Raw genomic sequence first — 24,234 nt, 5'->3', positions numbered from 1 at the left:
GTTAGCAGCTGACAGGGGGACCGACCAAACGACGCCTTGTCCCTGGCGCCGGAGACCCCCCCCCTCCCCGCACAGCCGGAGACCCCCCCCTCCCCGCACAGCCGGAGACCCCCCCCTCCCCGCACGGCTCTCACCGTCCATCTCGGCATCTCCTTCTAGCGCGGCTGCAGGAAGCGCTGATGACTTCAAAAAGACTTGCCGGACGCTGATTGGCTGAATTCAGCCAATCAGCGTCCGGCAAGTCTTTTCGAAGTCATCAGAGCTTCCTGCAGCCGCCGCTACACTATGCCCGCAGCGTCCAGTCCACACATACACCGGACCTCACAGCGCCCCTCACCTCCAGCGCCCGGTGCGCGTGACCCCCCAGCCCCCCCCTAGTTACGGCCCTGCACACATCAATGCACAGTGCTGTGTGCTAAACGATCTGTCATGGCCACTGTTCTCCGGTGAGACACTGGCCCTGACCGGCGATCTAACTAGATTTATCCAGCATGCTGAATCAAGCTAAACTCATATAACATGAAACTTAAATACAGTAGCATGTACCAGCTCTAGTGATAATAACACCATGGAAAATATAGAGATGAAAAATTCCCATAATAAGAGCTGTGATTTGATTTATTTTTGGTCAGGAATAAAAGAAAGGCCACTTTGTTTAAAACAAAAAATAAGGTAAAAATTTTAAAAATAGTCAAAAAGAAACCTTATTTTTTTCTATTTTTGTTTTACAGCAGGGTTGTTGGCATGTGTGACAAATAAGTCCAGAGGTACTGCCATGTGTGCTGTAAAATTCCAGGGGTCCCGCAATGTCTCTTGTATAATTCCAGAGGTACTTCCATGTGTGCTGTATAATTCCAAGGGTACTTCCATGTGTGCCGTATAATTACAGGGGTGCCCCATATGTGCTGTATCAGTCATGGGGTGTTGCCATGTGCGCTGTATAATTCCAGAGGTACTGCCATGTGTCGTGTATAATTCCATGCAAATAAACAAGGAGCTGTCATGCTCCTGCCAGCATCCTGCCCCATCACTTGTCATGGGCATAACAGCTTTCCTTATCAGCAGGGGGGGGGGGGGTTAATACATTCGTCCATAACCATAAGTGTGCTCGCTTCTCCTCGTTATGCAGAAGAAGCGGGACCTGTTATTCCTAAAATGTTATGGGCTGCTTAATACATCTGCCCCAGTGAATCTTAAACGCCGGGCGATAGCGATGTCCCCTACACATGCAGCAATGGCATTTTCTAAGCGATCAAATTAAGTCATATGATTTAGGAAATGCCTAAATTTTTCCCAATAAAACTGTGCTCTTTCAGCTTTAGGACACAACTGAATATACAATATGATGGGGCATGGCTTGGAATAGCTGAGAGAAGGACGTGTCTGCCAGCTCTCCCACCTGAAATCCTGCTTTAAATATCCTTCACAGCAGCGGTAGCCTTCCTAGCTTGGATTTACTTGTGGGGCATTATCTCCTCCATCCACTGAGACACACTAGCAGCCCCTCCGGTGTATACATACCTGTGGCCCGGCGATCTCCATGGCGTGGTCCTAGAGCGCAGTACTCTGGGCTACGTCGGCTGCTGTGCGGAATTGTGCTGGGCGGGTGCTTCTTCCCGTTGGCCACGCGGCTCTGTTTTGAGAAGCTCTGAATTGCTTGGCCGCGCAGTTTTGTGTCCCGGACTCCCCCCCTGACTACTCTGGTTTCTGTGTTCTTCAAACTTTGGGTGCAGCCATGGCCATCTTGCTGCTTTCTGCTTTGGCATCTTCACACAGAACATACAGTATGACCATTGGCTTTGACACTCTCTGCTCTCCAGTTGTATTACGGTCTGTATTCCCACAACTGTCTGCTCTCAATATCAGTTTGGTGGTGTTCTAGCCACCTCCATTGCTGTGGTTCACCGTGGTGGCAGTTTAATTGTTTTACTAAATTGCTGATCTTTCACTGGGGATATTTCTCTAAATCATGGATGCCTCTCTACAACAGCTCCTTCGGGTTATTCATGCTACAACTCAAAGGCTCCTCGATAAGCTTGATAATGTTTCAACAGCTGTACTTTCCTTGTCTTGGCATGTGAGGTAGGGGTTGAAGTCACTACTGTTCTCTGTTTTGGTCCTGCAATCTCTCCATCTCCTGAAGCCCTACAACTGGATGCATTTTCCCCCTCATGTAACCCTGGAATATGAGCAGTAGGAGCTAAGGACGTTATTTGTTATAACCTGCCTTTTCTACAGATCCTGATGCTACGTACACTCTGGTCTCTACTTTCTCAATGTCTTTGCCTAAATTGGGAACTTATTGCCATTCTATATCTTGTTGTTGTAAAGGATGCTGCGGTTCTCTCAAAGACTCCTCTTATGCTGTTATCTGATAACTTGCAACTCCGACTCTTTATATATATATAGATGCTACTTGCTCTCTTGCACACCCTGGAGTGCCCTGGGATGATGGCATATTGTCTTCATCTTGTCGAGGTGTTGAACACTGGCCGGACTAATATTCTTAACCTCCTTCTTATAGGTGAAGCCTTTTCATACCATGCTCAGCATTTTTTGTTATTTTTATTTTAGTATTATAACTTATGTTCTTCTCACTGCTTGTTGATGTCTAATTGGGAAGTATATCCTGTTTGTCCTTTTTGAAAAATTGCTGCTATGTCCTTTGTGGGAGAGCTGGGACTGGCCTGGTTATGCATCATTAGTATACTGCCCTTGTTAATTATGTGTTCCTTTATCCTTTTTGTGGGTGGGGGAGGGTATGGAATTGGATAGATAGCATAGTTGGTAGAGAGGGGGGAACTTTTTAGGGATATAAGTATCTTCCTCATCTTCCTCTCCCGCCGCTCTACCTCTGCGTCCCCCCTCTGTCTATCTCTTCACTGGCTCCCCATTCCTTTCCGAGTTCACTTTAAACTCCTCACCACCACCTACAAGGCTCTCTCCTCCTCCACCGCTCCTTACCTCTCTTCACTGATCTCTATCCACACTCCCTCCCATCCTCTTCGCTCCATCGCTGACCGCCGACTGACCTCTCACCTAATCACCTCCTCCCACTCCCGTGTCCAAGACTTCTCTCGCGCTGCCCCCCTGCAACTGAACAACCTCCCGCCACCCATCAGGCTTTCTGATTCTCTTACCTCCTTCAAGCGCTCCCTCAAAACCCACTTTTTTCGACTAGCCTATCCCTCCTCCTAACCTCTTTTGATCCTCCTATCCTGCCTCCGTTCCCCTCCGTTCCTACTTATCCTGTTGTTTTTCGTTCGTCCACCCACCTATTTTTAGTATGTTAACTCTTATGAGTAGGTTCCTCCTGCCTCACGTACTCACCCTACCTCTTTACCTCACCTGTCCTCCTGTCCTGTTCTTCCCTTCCTCTACTTCTTCAGTCTCCTCGACAATTTTGACACCTACTTCTGAACTGATGCTGATTTTATTTCTACCAGCTATACCCCTATTTACACTGTATTTTTCAACACACCCTGTACGTTACCTTGTCATTTGTTTTTTGTTTGCTATGTACGGCGCTGCGGACACTTTGCGGCGCCTTATAAATAAACGTACTACTACTGCCTAGGTTGGGGGCAATTTTCCCTCTAATTTTATGAAGGCTGTGTGCGGCAAAAGATTTTGGCTGTGCAACTTTGGAAGGAAATTTACATTTTTGTGCGTCACTTATATATAACTGGAATATGACATTCAGCATTTGTGTTAACTTTGCTTCAAATGATATTAAACATTTAAACATTCAAAACACAGCACACAATGTAGTTAATGGGTAAAACACACATTAATTGAGTCCACAACTGCAAAAAGGGACCACTGCTGCTTTGTGCGCTCTGTTGTAAAGTCTGTGCGCACAGCTTAGGGGGTAGGTTATACAGGGTGGGGGGTTATAGGGTGGTTTTGTTTTATTGTATATTTTATTTTCCCTTTGTTCAGTGGATATTATTATTTTCTTATGGTGTTGGACTTTGAATCGATATGCAAATATTCTGTTTAGATTTTGCGCAGATTGGGTATGTTGGACGTACTACGCAAATACTGTCTCCATATATAGCAAGCAGGAGGAGGAGTTTGCAGGTGCACACTAAATATAAATGCTAGACCTTTTAATATTATTGCTATATTGCATTTCTTATTAGCATAATGATGGCCATTATTATCGGCTTGTCCACCGCGTCCAGGTTACCTCAATAGGACAAATCCCTAACACTACTCTGAGACAGGTCCAGGGCACAGGGCCCCCCAGGCCAGCCCAGCAGAACCACCCCATGGCATCACATTAGTGTGAAATGGAAGTGATAGTAAAAGGGATAGGGGAAATTATATGTGATAAGACTTACCTAGGTAAGAGGTAATAATAACCCCTTTAGTTTGTTTAGTATATATATAGCACCCTCCACATTTATTATTACCTCTTAGCTAGGTAAGTCTTATAAAATGAACATGTATGCACTAGTTTTACCTGGCAGAAGTGACGCATTCATAGTGTTGCATGTCCCCTATTATTGGAGGCATAAGTTTTCATTACCTAGAACCACGTGTAAAATTGCACAGACATTGCTACAGCGAAGCAATATTCTGAGAAATACAAGGACAGTGATTTATCTGTGGTATCCTATTTCTAAATAGAAGGTAACAGTGATAACCTGTTTCTCAGGCACAAAAAAATCTTAGGAATTATCCATACTGACTTTACCTCTTCCGGAAGTTGCGGGAGACTCCCATATTTTTCAGGTAGTCCCCCTCTCCCTGGAAGAATGGGTACCACTTCCCACCTTCCTACAACCTTGCTAGTAGTGTGAGTAGAATGGGGGCACATGCAAATTGTGTCATTTTAGCCCTGCATTTTCTCAATCACTAATACCAAAATTATGTGACAGGGCTAAATGATCTGAGGTGGCCAGCAGTGTCTCCTTTCTGGGCTTCTCCCGGGGAGGAGATATACAAAGTAGGCAAGAATGGAATTATCCATGTTTCCTAAATAGAACCATATGTAATTTCAAATTACATTCTTTGGATTTAATTGCTCGTTGAATGAAAACACAATGATTAAAAATGCCCATATGATTAAAAAATATCACAACATATGACAGTGATTTTTATGCATAATAATAATAATAATTGACTGTATAAAGCTAAAATCCAAGTGTCAATGTCCTCATAAACTCACCAGCCAAGTGGCGGTGTCATCTGGCCCACACCACCAGGAGAGAGTGGATAGAAGCTAGGTAAGTCAGGTGCTTGAGGATGTCTGTGCATACCTGTTAATAAAGTACAATGTCAAACATTTCCACAAATGACTACATATATGTGTACATAGACAGGGCAGACACATCAATGCTTTACTTCCCCTCACTGTAAAATAATGTACAACAAATAATGTTCGGTTCCAGTCCAAAAAAAGTGGGTAAGTGCAGCTATTTTACCCTGGAGGACATTAATTCCTTCTCAGCCCTCAATGGATTAGTCACTGTCCTCCAGTTCTGTTCTATTTTTTGATGGATGAGAAAAAATATACATGAACAGCATGCATAATGCAATAACCATGAAATTTACATTTATAAGGTGCTTAGGCAATTTCTGATTTTGATTTTAACCCTTACAATACACAGTAAGTATCTTTGGCCCAGAACCAATAGCAAATTTGCTTTTCACTGATAACCATTCTTTTATTTCTATTTAATTATTTGAGGTATGACGATATTCTCATTTTAATAAAAACTGGAAAGGAAGAAGCCATTTAAATACAAACTGCCCAAAAATAGTCTTAAAATACGGCTTGTAGATTAGGTACATCATATTAGGGTCTGTCCATTAACACATATTCCCTAAAGGTTGTATTGCATTTTTTTTCCTCTCCATTCTCAACCACAGAGGATCAGTGACTAATTAGGAATCATTTTTAGGCTTCTAATGCTAACTCTTGATATGATTCACTTGGCTCCCAATTGTCACTCCGGCTTCTACTAAGCTCATCATCAAACTGACGTCTTTGGGAGCGGCAAGGTCAACTTGATTTGCATTGGTAGAACTTTGTGTAGAACAAAAATGATGTGAAGTGTATTCTATGAGAAATGATTCATGTTCTCTCACTACACTAGGTATAAAAACCTACAACTAGTAGGCCAAACATTTTGTAACAAGATGTAACCCCATTCCCAAATGGATACCAGATTTATTTATTTTTTGTGAATTATAATTCACAATCTTGATACACAAATAAGAGCACTGGTTGATATTTTTTTGTATTATATATTTACTTATTTATTTAAGTTTGTTTTGGTTATTCTGTAATATTTGCATATCATTTACCTTTATTTTAAAATAGACCTGTCATTATAAAACAACTAGTTACCTTAATAATTGGTTACACGCATCATTTGTTTATTTTGTACAACTTTATTAAGTAGCTAGAGTAGCTATTAGAAGCACTTTTTTTGTACAAAGCTGCTTGTAGTTTAGCTTCAATGGACATTTAACTCTGTTAAGTAATTTTGCAATAATTGTAATTCCTGTATTTGGTACAGTTATACAAACATACTGAAAACATTCAGAACATAAGTTCACAAAGGGCCTTATTCTGGTCGGTGCGGATATATCCGCGTGCGTTCGGCCCGCCGATGTTTTGTGTCTGCGCATGTGCAGAGGCGTCTCTGCGCATGTGCGAGCGGGGCGTACGGCCAAATCCCGCATGATATGTGAACACTCCGAACAGGGGGTGGAGAGGGGCGTGAAGGGCTATTTGGGCTCATTACCATATGCATACGCCCCGCGTTTCATGGGCGTTCCCATGCAAACGCTGTGACCATCGAATGATGGGGGAGGTTCCCTTAGATGGAGGAGGCGTATTCCGTGAAAAATACACGTACGGTCCGTTCGGCCAGCTTCTTACCGCGTACGGACGGAGTTGGCGATCCGTATGGAAGGCGGGGTTTCGCACGCACGGTCCTGGCCGCATAATCGGATCCAGCCGCACCGATCAGAATAAGGGCCAAAGTGGGGAGCATTTATGGTAATCAACAGTATATATCCCAACAAATAAACTGGAAAAGTTACAAGATGTCACTAATATCAGGGGGAAAATGGTTTCTTCACTTTATCTCAAACATATTTTAAAATATATATTTTTTTACCCCAAACAACTGCTCAAAAGTTTTTTTTTTTGTATTGCTTATACAATTTAAAAAGTATTTTTAATGATATATTGAAATACTATATTTAACAAAATATGTAGAGTGGGGTTTATTTCGGGGGAAGGGGGTGATGTCTGTATTAATTTGGAATGGGCATAGACCATTATTTTGAATAGTTGTTTCTCATCCACTCTATGAGAAGTGTCTGCAGTCTTCAATAGGGTGAAGGCTTACTATGGTATAAGTCACTTCCCAACTGTGGCCCTGAGTCTTTAGAATGCAACTGCTGTGCGAAAATATGCTACAACTGCAGGAGGCACTTTGTGTTAATAGACACCTCCTGCCTGTTTTGTAATCCGCTTCTGTGCAGCATGGGTTCACTATGTGAACATCTGCCAGCTGAGTAACCCCATATGCTGTAGAGGCCAATAAGCACACTGACCTCGACAAACCCACAAAATTGAGGTGACGCACCTTCATTTTGGGAAACACTTCCCATTGCCTACCACTTGCTGCCCCCAAAAGGCCACAGGTGGCTTATACCCCATTCATACCGCAAATGCTGGGGTCGCTCCCGGGATTAGGACACGGGTCCTCTTCAGGAGCAGCCCCAGCATTTACGGTATGCAAGCTTTTACTAGGCTTACTGCTGGGTCAGTGATGTCTCACAGGGGCAGGGCAGAGAGGGGCGGGGAGGAGGCAGCACTGGGAGCTGACAGTGCTGCCTCCTCCATACTTTGAATGGGACCCAGGTCAATCGACCTGGGTTACCCGTTCACACAGCACCATGGCCCGGGAAGATACCGGGAGCAAGCCTGGTAGCTAGCAAATGCTGGGGCAATGCTCCCGGGATTTTGGCCTGGGACCCATTCACACCAGCACTATACCTGAGTTGTACCCGGGGCCAACCCAGGAAAAAAGGCGGGTGCGAATGGGTTATTAGGTGCACAGTGACTGAAGATGCACAACCTGCTCTGAGCATGCACAGTTCAGCTAACATTGGAGAGGTAAGGAAAACATAGTTTTTCATAGATCTCTGAAATAGGCCCTGTATTTCATGCTAACATCTTGCAGGTAAAGATGTTGTTACAGGTCTTTACAGATGCACTATATAGACAAAAGTGATTGGACACCCTACACAAGTGAAATGCAGACATGTGATCACGAAACTTGAAACTTTTTAGATCAGATGGACATGTTTGGATTTTGAAATTGCCTGGAGAACGTCTTTGCCAGAACGTATGCACAGTAGATTCCGTAAAGTATGGAGGTGGTGTCGTTATGCTGTGGGGCTATTTCAGCTGGTTTTACAGAAAAATCGGTAACCCAGATGGACTGTCAGCTTAGAGATTAGATATTTCTAGACCTTCTTTAGTGTCACAGTTGGTCACTGTAGTTAAGGTGGAATGGCAGAATGCACCACCTGCTGTTGTCCGGGAACTTATGGACAGTTTGCCAAGAAGGGTATCTGTAGTAATCATTGTACGTGGTGGACCTACAGGGATGCAGTTAATATCCCGGTGGTCGGGATCCCGGCGTTCAGAATCCCGACGCCGGAATCCCGACCGCCGAAATACCGACATATTCTCCCTCCGTGGGTGTCCACGACACCCCTGGAGGGAGAATAAATTAGTGTGCCGAGCGTAGCGAGGCACCGGGCCCGCTGCGTGGCGAGCGCAGCGAGCCCGCAAGGGGGGGCGATCCACGTCCCCCCCTTGTCGGCATTTCGGCTGTCGGGATTCCGGCGTCGGGATTCTGAACGCCGGGATCCCGACCGCCGGGATTCAGTACTGAATCCGGACCTACAAAGTACAGACGTCAATAAAACCTTGTTAATCTATTTGCTCTCAGTGTCCAATAACTTTTGTCATAGTATATGACATATGGATATATGCACATGTATAGAAGTTATAACAGTACCATTGTTTGATATCAGCCTTATATTAAAATAATGCTACATTCTCAGTTACTACAAAATTGTAAGAACTGTCAGACCTGTCCTAATTTCTGGAAATTAGCATAAGCTTTACTTAACTCATCCTCTTTGCATATTAATAAATGACAATTGTTTTCTTACGCTAGTACAACTGTTCATACCTTGCTTTGAGCCAACATCTGACGGTATATGTGAGGGGTGAGCTCCTGGTGCAAAGTGTTCGTCACTGTACGTGATGAGTGGAGTGAGGGGATGTACTGCATGTGATGGCTGTACCACTGGAACCTTGTTTGACTAAAACAATAAGGAAAACATAACATGTACAAATCCTAGCTAAACCACATACAAGATATGTAACATTCAGCATTGTTTCAGGATTACTCAGAGTAACATTGAATAATCAATAAAGATGTACCCAATTAATTGTATATTTTAGAAAAAAACGTCATCATTATTATTCCTAAACACATGGCGGCAGAGATACAGAGTATATAACTTGAGGGAGGTTTAGCAAAGTATGGAAAAACATAAAGTGGAGAGAGATAAAAGACCAACCAATTAGCTCCTAACTTATTTTTCAAACCAAGCCTGTAAACTGAAAGTAAAGGCCCCCATTCACTACTCCAGCTTGTCCTATGGACAAGTCAGACCAAATTCCCCTTGAGGTCCCCAGTCAGCTCCCTAATAGGACTCACTTACAATTTGGCACTCGATTTATCACATGTAAAGACTCCCGGGGAGATGCAGCAGTGGCGGGTGTCAGGAGAATAAAAAAAAATGTCAAAAGACTGGGCGGCCTTTGATTGGCTGAGAGAGCACTCTCAGCAAATCAACGGCCTCCCATCCGGGCGGCCTTTGATTGGCTGAGAGAACGTTTTCAGCCAATCAGCAGCCGGACAGTCTTTTGAAGGTGTTTTTTTTTTTTAATTCTGCTGCCGCTGCCTGACCCAACACTCTATGCATGACACCTGCCACTGCCCACTTTGCTGCCCGGCACCTGCTGCTGCCTGGCCCACCGCTCGCCCAACCACCCAGCACCCACCGCCCACCGCTGTCTGCCCTGACGCTCACTGGGAATGCAGATTGGGTCGAATGGGATGTCAAACACATATAATTTGGGATGATTTATCAGCCCGATCCGTCCGGATCAGGTGAAATCGGGCCAAATCGTACTAATGTATGAGCACCTTAAGGAGCTCATTGGTTGGTACTTTATCTCTCTCCAAGCTTTGCTAACTCTCCCACTTGATTGATTTCTAAAGGGACAACAGTATGTGAATGGAACTCAAGAATGTTAGAGGGTTAAAACACTTATTCCAAACTTAAAATAATAATTTTAAATACAAATGTCTCTAAGGTAGAAAAATAAAAGCATATCTTTTTTTATTTTGGTTTTATTTCCAGGCCTTTTTCTTACAAACCACAATCTATAAGAAGTTGTATTACTGTATCTTATTAACGTCTGGCCTTTCCCTCCAGTCATAAAAGCTCAAAAAATCCAGCACCATGAATTCTAACTAAATTATGCCATCCTAGCTCTCCTCTTAATTTTACGGTTTTCAACACAGATTTGCTTTCCTGTGGGAAGAAGATAAGAACCTAAGGATTTTAATTTAAGCTTTGGCCTTGTCTTATATTTTTTGCCGGGTGCAAAGTGAACACAGTGCTGGTAGGTGTGTCATGTATTAGATCTCTTTTTGTCACTAAATAACAAAAGAATTATAATATCTTGCTAATATGTAGGAGTTCCACTAGGAAAATATCCGACATGACCCTAGCCTGTCCTTTTGGTGCATTGTAATTTAAAGCAGGTTTAAAGTTCATGGAAATATTATAATCATAAGAGTTATTAGTCATATTGTTGCTTCTTCCTCTGAAATACAACAGCAAACAGTGATTTTGCCCATTATCGAACTGATTAAGGCCCTTATTCTGGTTGGTGCGGATATGTCCGCATGCGTTCGTTCCGCTGATGTTTTGTGTCTGCGCATGTGCAGAGGCATATCTGCGCATGTGCGAAAGGGACATACGTCCAAATTCCGCAAGAATTGTTTACACTACGAACAGGGGGAGGAGAGGGGCGTGAAGGGCTGTTTGGCCTCATTAACATATGCATACGCCCCGCGTTTCATGGGCGTTCCCATGAAACTGCTGGGCGTACGTATGGTAATGCGGCCGTGACGCACGTGTAGGGGGCGGACATATGACATTGCCGGATGTCAGCTGCCCACCCAGATCCCTGCTTTTGCACGGAGAAATGCCCGAGTGGTCTGAGCTCGCGGGAGCTGCCTGACCGCTCGGTCCTGCATTCGATGGTATGCGACCATCGAATGATGGGGGAGGTTCCCAGAGATGGAGGAGGTGTATACATGAGAAATCCACTCGTGCTCCGTGCGGTCAGCGGCTTACCGCATTCGGACGGAGTGAGCGATCCGTACGGAAGGCGGGGTTTAGGACGCACGGTCCTGGCCGCATATTCGGCTCCGGCCGCACAGACCAGAATAAGGCCCTATGTTTTGCAGTTATTGTCAGGTTGTATTGATCTCATGTAATGATTATTCTTTTTTATTACTTTGTATGCATTTAATATACTTAGCAAATAGTTCACTGCTATTTTCCAAATAGCTAGTCTACATGTACACTAAAGGGATATGGATGATAGGTTAACAATGTCTAGTTCAACAGTCAATAGGTAGATATCAAAAGGTTCACATGTACAAGGTCGACATTGACAAATGGTTGAAATGGCAATGATCGATACATGAAAAGGGTGACATGAGTTTTTCACTTTTTTTTCATACCGTACCATCCACGTGGAATACAATTTAGAATGGTAGCCCGGCGAGAGAATGCAGTACACTAATTTGAAAGGCAAGGGAAAGGTTAGGGTTGTGGCAAAGGGTTAGGAGAAGGGGGGAGAAGGTTAAGATACCCTAGAACTGTTGGGATCATGGATGTCGTGCTGGCACGTTCGGTCTTCTGACTGCCATCATTCACAGTGCTGGGACCCTTTACATCTGCCCCACATGCAGTGCAGCATGGTTTTGCCAAGATGCAAAGGCACCCATTCAGAATCAGCTCCATCATTTCCAGTTATTTATATATAATGCATACAAAAGGCTGCTGCCCTTTAAAGATAATATTTAACTTATTATAATACCAGTATATTTTTGGACTGTAGGAGGAAACCAGAAGATCCGGAAAAACCCACACAAGCACTGGAAGAATATGCAAACTCCACACAGTTAGGACTGTGGTTATAATTGAATTAAGTATCTTGTGCTGTGCTAACCATAACACCAACCATGCTCTCCAATAATGATTACACTGTTAAGCTGTAAATCAGGGGTGGGGAACCTCAGGCCCGGGGGCCATATGCAGCCCCCGTAGGTGGTCTGAGTGGCCCGCCCACCCGACACGGCGGCTTTGCTGGGAGTCAAGTACAGGGGAATTCTCGCGAGAGGTCGGTAGTTCTCGTGAGATTCCTCTTAATCAACAGCAGCCGGAGGCTGTCAGTCCTATTCAGCGGCAGTTAGATTTTGCAGTGTAAATGATTGCCGCTTTAAAAGAAAAAAACTGGAGACTTCTTACCAAATCTCTCTTTCTGATTCCCTCACCCTATTTCATTTCACCCCTGATCTCTGAAAAACGTGTGCTACAAACAGTACATCTAAGCAGTTCCCTCTGACAATGTTTTATTGAGAGATTCCCAAACTGTGTACATGGACCTTCAAGACATCAATGCACACAGCATAGTCAATATTGGTGCTATTGAACAATGCTGGGAGCTGCCCCAGAAGAAATAATCCTTAAAGCCCTTTAGGTGACATGATCCAGAAAGACCTGGCCTATGACCTACTGTCAGCTACACAAGTTTCTGATGTATAAACAGAAGTAATTACTAGAACTAGCTCATTCTCCTTTTGGCAAAATAGCTGCAAGCTCCCATCTCCACACTCTGATGTATTTCAGCAACAATTTATGATTTATTAACACATCTGTTTTCCCCTATGTGTCTCTAGTTTTTAAGGCAATACTCTGGATATACAATCCCTTGTGCATAATGCACACAGCAGAGGCCTTACAACATGATTATTTACAAAGTCTCTTTGGTCAAAGGAAGACAAAGGAAATAAGCATCTTCAAAACAAAATGTTTGTTCTTCTTCCATACATTCCATAATTAATCTGCTCTTCCCTCGGCGGACTCCTTCTTATAGTTAATACTTCTTAGAGGAAAGTGAGCTCACAGTTATTGGATGGGAATATATAACAAAAACAAATCTCGAGGTACAAATGAGACATACTGTACAGTGTACACAAAGAAAGACAGAATACAAACTGATTTCCCACAAATGGTGATGTTTTTATAATATCATTTATAATAAACTGCATCCTCTGTCTGGACACAGTGCAGAAAGCCATTCTATGGGCTAAGCCTTTACTCAGAACAAATTAGTCTATTAATTCACTATACAACATCAGAACCTGCCAATGTATGCAAACAATAAAGTTAAGGGCCATAAACACAGGGCGATTTTAACCCCATTTCTAAATTATCTGACTAGAACACTTCGAAATGAAGCATGGACCGCTCTGTGTGTATGGCCATAGGCGACGGCAATGCACTGTCCCGTGCGTTGCTCTCGCCTGCTGAGGTAGGCAGTGCTTGCACTGTCTATCCTGCTAGATCGCAGGATTTTGCCTATCAACAATAGGCAAAACCCTGCTTGCGTGTGCATTGCTTAAGTGCAACGATGAATGCTGAGCGATGCTTAAGCAAGCTCGCTCAGCTCCCTGTTGCCCTGTGTGTACGGGGCTTCAGCCATTTAAAAAATTTAGCCTAGCAGTGCACAGAGCAGCTTACCTCTTTAAGTCATTGATTGCCATTGTAAAAAAACATAAACCATTGTGGTCTATGTACTAAGACTTGAAGAGAGATAAGTGCAGTGGCGTAACATTGGCACTGCAGCCCAAGCAGTGGCTTGGGGGAGCCAGTGCTGTGGGGGAGTATGGTCTCTGCAGATTCCAATTGATTTGGCTGTCCATATGCAGGGGTGTAGGGAGGGTGACTCCAGTGGAATTCAAGCTCCAGGAGCTGAGCAGGATAAAAGGCGCTTCACTGCCCCCCTCTCTTCCCTACTCTGCTGCCCGGTGGACGCAGGAGCAGGGAGCTGTTGGTGGGGGGGGGGGGGGGGGAATGGTGCAGCGGGGTGCAGAGTCTTTGTCAGCATATAGACAGTGACCCTGCACCAACAAAGATGGCCGCCACCTTACAGGAGACAAGACGTTTGAGGTCTTCCTGCACCTCTAGCATCTGTCAGGGGAGAGCAGAGCACCCAGCGCTACCTGGTAGCATAGGTGGCGATTTATGTTTTTGCTGGTGAGTGCTCAAGCCAAAATATAGGGGAGTGGCTTCATGGGGAAGGGGCGCGACCACAAAATAATAACAATTTATATAACACAGCACAGTTGTCTCCAATATTCAAATTACCTACCACTGCTGAACGTTTACAGCATACAGCGCTGGTAGAGACCTGCTGTGGCTGTGGTGCTAGGAGAAGGAGTCCTGGGGGAAGCTCTTGCTGATCAGCTAACCCACTGCTGCTCGCTGCAGTGCTGTATGCTGTAAACATTCAGCAGCAGTAGGCTGAAAAGAGAGAGAGAAGCCAGCCACAACTCACATAGGCAGCAGCGCTTAGTGAGATTTACCTGCTGCTGTCAGAGAAAGTGGAGCTGCTGCAGCTGCATCTGTCACTACAGCGCACTGCCTGGACAGAGCAGGGAGAGAGAGAGAGAGGGGGAGGAAGACGCCGCCCATCCATCTATTGACAGATGCCCTCCAGCCACTACTACTTGGAGACAAGCGGCACAGCGGCTCCCAGGCTGGCAGTAGAGCCGCCCCACTCCCTAAGTGGCGCTCCCCTGCAGGTGCCAATTCTGTGGATTCTGACGGGCCTTGTGGGTGCTTAATATTTTGTGTGGGTGCTCAGGCCCCGGAGCACCCACGGAATCGGCGCCTATGCCTGGAAGTGCTGATTCCAGGAGTGCTGGCACACCATGTGTCTGCAGGCTCTTGTCAATGACTATGCAACCCACTCTTGCAATGAGCATTTAACCCTCCCCTGGCAATGAGCATGTATCCCTCCCCTGGCAACAAGCATTTAATCCTTCCCTGGGGACAAGAATTTAAAACTCCCCTGGCAGCAGGCATTTAACCCACGCTTGGCAATGGCATGTAATCCCCCCTGGCCATGAGCAGGTAACCCTACCTGACAACATGCATTAAACCATCCCATGGCAATTAGCATTTAACCCTCTCCTGGCAATGAGCATGTAACCCCCAGGAAACGAGCATGTAATCGCTGTCAAGGAGCATGCAACCCCTGGCAATGAGCATGAATACCCCTTGCAAGGAGCAAGGAATTCCTGGCAAGGAGCATGGTACTCCTGGCAAGAAGCATGGAACGTCAACCAGCATGTTACCCCTGGAACGAGCATGTAGGTAAGTGGCACTTCAGGGGGCATTTTGTGTGGAAGTGGCACTAGTGAAGGCAATATGTGTAAGTGCCACTAAAATGCCATTAGGGGGGGGGGGGGGTTGGCAGGGGTGCAAAATGTATAATGAAACCACTACATAGGTAGTGTTAACACATTTTTGTGTGTGGGACATAAAATGGTATCAACGGCATCACTGTGAATGGCATAATATATAATAGGCATTATGGTGTGTTGTATAATAAGTAATAGGCATTACAGTGTGTAGTATTATATGTAATAGACATTACTGTGTGGGATAATGTGTAATAGGCATTTTGTTGTGTGGTATAATATTTAATAGGCATTACGGTTTGTGATATAATAAGTAACAAGCATTACAATGTGGGATAACATGTAATAGGTATTATGGTGTGTGGCATAATGGGTAATAGGCATTATTGTGTGTGGCATAATGTGTAATGGGCATTACAATTTGTATGGCATAATATGTAAGTAACATTACTATAAGAAGGACAAATGACTGGAAAAGTTTCGAAATATACCCTTGTCCCGAGTACCTTTTCACCTAGCTATACCTATGGAATCTGCTGAAAAAGGCTCCCTGAAAATATGGCCACAACCTTGGAGGACACAGATGCTAGAGGTCCTACTTGAGAGAGGAATAGATGCTAGAGGTCCTACTGGACAGATGTATAGATGCTTGAGGTCTTACTGGACAGATGTATAGATGCTTGAGGTCCTACTGGGTAGCATATATCACTACCCAGGAGTTACGGATATCATGGAATATATATTGCCCCTGGCAATGAGCATGTATACCCCTGGCAACAAGCAAGTAACTCCCTGGTAATCGGTTACTCCCTGGCAATGAGAATGCCACCTCCTGGTAATAAGCAAAAAACACTGGCAATGAACAAGAAACCCCTGGAAATGATCATGAAACATAGAAACATAGATAATAAATGTATGGTTGGCAGAAAAAAATTAGCATGGGGCATAAAATTTCTAGTTAATGGGTCTATAGATAATGGGCCTATTAGCCTTGGATGGACATAACGTAGACAGAGATACAATACCGCCCAATCAGCTCCTAACTGCCTCTTATAAACTGTGTTTAAAATATGACAATTGGTTGATTGGTAGGTAATCTCTGCTTACATTATATCCACTGGGGTCTATCGGGTGTGGTATAGGGTTCCGACAATCAGGATCCCGACAGTCATTAGCCCGACGTCAGGATCCAGACTGCCCGGACTCAGACAGCATGGTGAGCGCAACAAAGCCCCTTGCGGGCTCGCCACGCTATGGGCACAGTGGCTTACTACGCTCGCCACCTATTCTATTCTTCCTCTATATGGGTTGTGGACCCCCACGAGAGAAAATAGTGGGTGGCCGTCGGGCACCTGTCTGTCTGCGTTTTGAAAGTCCGGATCCCGACGTCGGGTAAATGACTGTCGGGATCCTGACTGTTGGGACCACGTCCAGCACCCGGTCTATCAGTCCACCAACCAGCTCCTGATTTTTTTCTTAAAACATAGCCTGGAACTTTAGCTCTGTCCATTTTATCTAATGCTAATATTCAAAATGAGCTAGAGTGGGCAATGGTGAATGTAATACATTTATAAATAGACAGATGACAAATGCACTACTTTATATTGATGTGAGCCCACAGGATGTAGAACACTGGTGATTCCATTTTAACAAAGGATTGAATGGCCCTATATTTAGCATGTCCGACTACTGAGCAAAGATGTCAATTTTACTTCTTACATGGATGGCACAAAAAAAAGACCCAATTCATCGGTTACATGCTTATGGGAACAGAAGCTGTGGTTTATGGCCAAAGCTACTAATATAGTACATTGTTCTGTTATCCATGGATCCTTGTCTCCTCACCTTTGACACTCAATGTAGTTGAGTGACAGGAAAATTATTTTATGTTCTGTTACCACATTTTTTTTTTTTTTAATTTATTTATTTATTTATTTTTTGTATTTTTTTTTTTTTAAGCCCAGCGTTAGCCGGGCATCAAAAAATTACATGAAACTCATGGTTGTTCCTCTCCACGGAAATCTTTAGTAAAAGGCGAAAGATTTATTCGATCTGAAGAGAAACCAGAGTATTAATTGCTTTCATACTTATACTGTCAGTAAATTTATGACGGTCCCATGGTTATTTTGTATTGTTTGATTTTATCAAACTCTGTACAATTAACTGAACTTTTTAATGATTTACGTACAGTACAATTAAATATTTTACCAGAAATGGCAGCCGATAGTTAACAATGGTCACGGATTTGACAATCAATAAGGCCATTTTCGACAATGCAGATTCATATTTAACTAAAGTCTAATATGCACAGGTGATATTGAATACAAATAGCTGATATTTCCATTGCCAAGACTGAATACTCCCCTTAGGGGTAAATTTACTAAAATTTGAGTTCTATTGAAGATGGGATGTTGCCCATAGCAACCCATCAGATTGTACTTCTAATGCATTTATCACCTTCCAGAAGATAATATATATATAATCTGATTGCTGCTATGGGCAATATCTCATCTTTAACTTAACATACCTTCCAACTGTCCTGCATACCGTGGAAACGTCCCGGTTTTTGGGGACGTTCCATTTTAGTAAATTTACCCCTGAGGGTTTTATTTACTAAGAGTTCTGTTGAAGATGGGGTGTTGCTATGAGCAACAATTCAGAATCTTATTCTTATTTATTTAGCACCTTCTAGAAAAAAATAGATAAAATCTGATTGGTTGCCCATAGCAACATCCAATCTTCAATAGAACGCCCATCTTAGTATACCCCTAAAGTGTCGAACAAGATTAAACATCCATGTCGCAGTTTCTTGTTTCTAAAGTTATCCGAGTGTTGCCTACTATTGCAGCATCAAACATAAAGTACATTTAATTGGCTGCAATTCTTATATAAATTCTAGTCAATAAATCCTAGTCAACTGCAAGCAAATAAAATGGTTACATAAAGGATAATAATAACACTCCACTGAGGTAAGGCTATATTTTTTAGTCCCTGGAGAAAAGAACAAGCAAAACATTTTAGTTGCAATTATCAAACATTTACCAATTTACCATAATCAATCTTCATAGGGATATCACTCTCTTATGTCTTGGATAATAATACTAAATATATGGTGGAGGGTTTGATTTGTTTAATTGGACATATTTGAATGTAGAAATCATCCCACTGGTGTGAAGACATAAAGCTTTTCCAAATTTCCTTTCTTTTCCTCCCTGTGTTCATTATCTTGCTGCCTGCCAGTGTGATCAAAGGCCTGGGAAAGGTCAGGCGTTTCGGCTGCAGAGATACTTTTGTTACATGAAAAAAATCTCCCATCCCACAAATATCATCTCACATCTGCGGCTGAACAGCTACGCCAATGGACACATGAGTCATGAAGGCTGAATGAGCGAGTGAGTGAGAGTGTAACTGAGTGTGTTTTAGGTGAATAGCAACTACAAACACCCCACAATGGATAGTCAGGAACAAACTCTGCAAGGACAATAAAGCAGTGAATGTTCCATTATCTAGAAAATGTTAACATATCTAAAAAATGCTGACATTCTCCAGACACACTTACATTGTCCAAATTAGCCAAGCCTTCAAAAGAGTATGAGGGATAGGGTTTGGAACCATTTTATAGAATAGGCCTGTTTTATTTAATAAGATTTGTTAAATATCTTACCACAATCTTTGCTACTATTCCATATTATTGATTTATATATGATGAGGTAAGGCATATGCCTAGCGTAAATCAAGCAGAGAGCTGCAACGAGTCTACCACCTTCCTCCAATCACAGTTTAACTGTTTTAATTGGCTGCTGGACACAACATCTCTCTCCTTGCAAACCATTCCCATTCCCACCATTCCCCATTCCCACTGGAAGAGAAAGTCACATATACCTACCCACCCATGTACAGTATATCTTAACCAGGACATAAATACTGAGGCTGAAGGAGGTCTCTCTGGTCATCTATAAGTATTAGATACATGACAGAGGTGTGGACAGAAAAACAGAGAGAAGAAGAAGAAACATAGAGAAAGAAATATATGGGACAGAGACATGTGGAGAGGGAAAGTGAAATACAAAGAGGGGATAATGACAGAGGCAGGAAGAAAGGGAAGAGAGACATAGGAAGGGGGAAAAGTGAGGAGAGAGATGGGATGTTAGGGCAAGACATGGAAACTAAAGATCTGGCAACACTGAGCCCAATAGCTAGCGACCTGGGTCCACAATGCTAGCACATGTATATTGATACTATTCAAGAATGCATGTCTGAGCCTGGTACATTGTGCAAAAACCAACAATAATATGTTAGCAATATTGTTTATACTGAGGACTTTTTTTAAATAAACAACAAATGGGCAGAGCAGAGGATGTTGCACCCTGCGCACCCCAAGTCCTCTGCACTCTTTTCACCATGCTCAGGCCCCTTTTCAATGCAAAGCTGGGCATCCCTTAAAGTCCACAGAGTCTGGTTATCTATGGTGCACTGATCCGGCCTGGAAACACAATATGTTTCCTGTAATTTCCATTGGATGCATAAGGTTTCACATAATAGTAAAACCTTCAAGTATAAACTTAAGGGGCCTACAAACAGGGCGATTTCAAGACACTTTTTTAAGTCAACTCACTAGATTGCTTAGAAAATGCCCCTACATTGCCCCGTGTGTGTGGGCCATATGGATAGTGATGTGCGGCCCCGCATGTCTCTATCGCATGGTGATTAATATCCAGCATGCTGCATACGAATCTACTAATCGCCGATCAGACAGTGTTCTCACAGGAGAACACTAGCCCTGACAGATCGCTCAGCAAACATCGATGACACATCACTGTGTGCTGAGTGATCTTGCTGAGCATTCTGAGAGATCTAGCATCACTCAAAATGCTCAGTACATCTCCCCATGTGTATGCCCATTAGCAAAAGAGTTGAAGGATTTCAACAGACATAGAACAAAATCCACAGAATAGTATATTTTCAGTGCACAATCAATGCCTAAAATATAGTACTTGTCAATTGTATCTTCTCTTCTCAAACCTGACTTCAGGAACATTTCATGCCTACAGTAGTATATAACACAATTCCTATGTGATCATATTTGAGAAGTGTGGAAAAAGGATAGGGAAAAAAAGATAGAAGTTTACTAAAGCCGAAGCTCCGGGCAGGCCCTGAAGCAGATTGTAGTCTTGCTGAAGCAAGTTGGCACGCCGATACTTTTTGATGAGATAAAAATTCATTGATGTTGGCTCATGCAAGGTCCACTCCAGCAATGCTGGTGCTCAGTGTACCCTTGGCATATCTGTTCCTTTACCCTCTCTGCTTTAGCATAACTTTATTTTTCTCTTTTATCTCTAGATAACTGCTCCCAGGGACCGGAGGGATTGATTTTTTGTTTTGACTTATATTGTTTGAAGATCTGTAACTCAAAGCAGCTCTCACGCCTCTGATGTCTCTGCTTGAAAATCATGAAAGGTAAATGCAGCCCTGTATACTAAACTCCATATCGATGCATCTTCACTTCTGCTGCTAGATCATTTTATTTATTTTTCTATTTTTGCTCTTTGCCCTCTACAGGTAAACCTTTATTTCGGGAGACAGGGAATAGTAAACTCTCTTGAATTGCTCGGTATAAATATATATATATATATTTTGACTCTACAAAACAACATCATTTTAAACCTAACATGAACAAACAGTGAATTATACTGCAAAATACTTCCATACTTAAGCCAGAAATATATCCATAAGAGATAAGCGGTTCAGGCTTTACTAAGATCCTTTCACTAAAATAGCGCAAGTTCAGATTTATGTTATAGTTTATCCACAGCCTGATGGATTCTGGTGAGTATTCTTCTATCCCTAGCCCTAACCCACACAGCCCACAGCCTAACCCTAACTGTCCCCTTCAGCAGCATAACCCTAACCAGCCCCTCCCAAATCCTAACCCTAACGCCCAATTCTAATGCTTTGGCAGTATAGTCGCAAGGACGGCAGCATATCGGTCGAACGTGCGTACACACTGCACTTTTGTTCCGATATGGGGCCAGTGGCGTAACTAAAGTCCCGCAGCCCCCGTGGTGGCGGGAAGGCGCTGAGGGGGTGTGGGCGCCGGGGGGCTGCCTCACTGCCTTCTGCCGCCTATGCCGGATCTCAGCTCTCCCGAGTCCCGGCTACTGCTGCAGTGCTGCTAATACAAATAGTGACACTCGGAAAATGGCTGCCCCCATACTGCAGACAATTTTTCGTCTGCTGTATGGGGGCAGTCATTTTCCAAGTGTCACTTTTGATTAGCAGCAGTAGACCGGAGAACCGGGACCAGTCGCAGATGCGGCAGGAGGTAACACCCCCCCTTCACCCCGGCTCCCCTCCACACATCCCGGCTCCCCTCCACCGCACCCCGGCTCCCCTCCACTGGCAGCACAATCGCGGCCACGGCTGAGGTAACGGCCGCATGGGGGGGGGGGGGGGTGTTTGTCGTTTAACCTAGGGGGGAGGGCACCCCCCCTGTATTTTCGGCAGGGGGGAGCAGAATTATTAGTTATGCCACTGTATGGGGCCGTCCTGTCGGATGAAAATTAAACAGAGCAAAGAACCGTCGTCCTACGGAGTATGGACGGTCAAGACAGTTTTTTGCTATTTATCGCTCGTACGGGACAGCGTACACACATATACAATTGAACGGCCGTCCGACCCAGAACAGAAGAACGGCCCGATAATTGTATATATGTGTACCCAGCTTAACACTAAAACACACCCTAATGTCATCATTGTGACCATCGGGATCCTAAATAGATTTATCTCCATGATTTTACTGTACACTGGTTAAATTAAATCTGCAGAATAAAGATCTGACTAATCAAATATGTATGAAAGACAATATAAAATAGTGTGACCTTTCTTTGCCATTTCTGAGCCCTGGTAGATATATACGCTAAACAATAACAATCTTTTTTTAATTATTTTGTAGTATGCAGCTCACTTTACATAAAAAATCCAGATTATTATATAGAAATGCTAGGTACACCCTTGAAAAATGGTGTGACCTAGTGACGTGGCAATGCAATATAACACATCCACCTTTCATAATAATCAATCGTTCATGTTACGGTACAAAATATAATTACATTGCTTTATGTAAAACAGCTCTGGTGTGTAAATGATAAATTGGGTGTGTACACGAGTTTCCAAACTTTTTCGAGCCGTGGCGCCATAAACAATCAGAATTACTTTCACGGCACCTCTAGTCCAAAGTTTGTTATTGCAAAACTTAAAAAAATATATATTAAATTCAGTAAATTGTTGTTAAATATTATTCTGTTATGCAGTGAGGGACAGGATTCTCTTCTGTTTGTATGCATAAATTATGATTGGAAGCCACTAGCATTTTGTTTGCCTATCACATTGAGAAATAATTTTAGTTATTCCTGGTCCACCAACCCAAGTTACCCCTGCAAGCATGCCATGGCACACAGTTTGGGAACCACTGTTCTATACAGTAGTTGGTCGAAAGTACCAAGAATGTACGATACATTGTATAGTCATAGTGTGTACCCATTTTTAGATAATTATAAACATTAAAGAAAAAAATTAGTCACTTTTTCACCTTGAGGCTGTAACACCCTCAGAACCTTAGAAACAAGTTCCGTCTACCACTGATTACATGTCAGTTCTGTTTGTGACGATGGTGTGGAACAAAATTCATGGCTCCAGCTTAATGACCACCTTTGTTAAACTTGTTCATGCTTTGGCCTGTACATCTACTTACTGGAGAAAAACATGCCACAACAAAGCTGTACCGAGTATTACTAGACACTGCCAACCTAATAAGCTTCTAAAGCCTGTTTTCCTAATTGGCCATTCCCTTGAGGGATAAAGGAGTAAATTGGCACTTTTTGCTACAATTGGCTAGTAAGGATTTCCTACTTGTAATTTTTATGGTTGCAAGAAAAAAAGATACGCAACCCTTGCACATTATCTTATGACAGACACAACAGGGATTTTAGTGACAGGACATGTGTCATTAATATAACGAATATAAATGGAATGAAGTTTTTCTTTCCTTGTCTTCATGCTGTGTGCCAAAAAGTACTATAATGATTGATTTTACACTTTATGCAAACACGATGCTCCCCAGTCAGAAATGGCAACAGCGCATACAATTTCCAGTCCTTGACATCCTGATAAGGGGAGGGCTAGTTCTGTAACTTTTACATCATATGTTGTACAGTGTTAAAAAAAAAACATTATTTCAAAAAGTGAAACTAGTATTTTGCCCTAGTGATATTATAAACTTGTTTGAATATTGGTCTACCCATAAAGTCTGTCTGTTTGCATAACCCATATGTGCAAATGAAATTAAACTAATTAAATGACACTAATGACATAGAAAATTATAATGTTGAATGAAGAGCCTTTAAGGCAGGCATGTCCAAACTGTGGCTCTTCAGCTGCTGTGAAACTACACATCCCAGCATGCATTGCCATAGTTTTAACATTCCTTATTAGCAAAAACATGGCAAGGCATGATGCAGTGTCACAACAGCTGGAGGGCCATAGTTTGGACATGCCTGGTCTAAGGTATGAAAACTTTTCTATCGATGATTGTTACAAGATAACTTTTATT

The 24,234-nt window shown here is 43.1% G+C and overlaps 1 protein-coding gene and 1 non-coding gene across 4 annotated transcripts in view; both read right to left on the bottom strand.

The window, feature by feature from the left end:
- LEF1 (lymphoid enhancer binding factor 1) overlaps positions 1 to 24,234 on the bottom strand; it is a 135,991-nt gene that overhangs the window by 65,434 nt on the left and 46,323 nt on the right. For all 3 annotated transcript variants that reach the window (XM_083178508.1, XM_083178516.1, XM_083178524.1), the window contains exons 4-5: positions 9,237 to 9,369; positions 5,177 to 5,267 (exon numbers count right to left, since the gene is read on the bottom strand). In XM_083178508.1, coding sequence (XP_083034634.1) covers positions 5,177 to 5,267; positions 9,237 to 9,369 — 224 coding nt within the window. The remainder of the gene's footprint in view (positions 1 to 5,176; positions 5,268 to 9,236; positions 9,370 to 24,234) is intronic.
- LOC146045477 (U5 spliceosomal RNA) lies at positions 17,584 to 17,698 on the bottom strand. The gene has a single exon (XR_014465440.1). It is a non-coding gene; the product is annotated as a U5 spliceosomal RNA (small nuclear RNA).

This window comes from Crinia signifera, chromosome 1 (assembly GCF_055691185.1).
Source record: "Crinia signifera chromosome 1, ASM5569118v1, whole genome shotgun sequence".
Classification (NCBI taxonomy): Eukaryota; Metazoa; Chordata; class Amphibia; order Anura; family Myobatrachidae; genus Crinia; species Crinia signifera.
The sequence above is the reverse complement of the archived record's forward strand: the minus strand, read 5'-3'. Positions and strand labels throughout refer to the sequence as shown.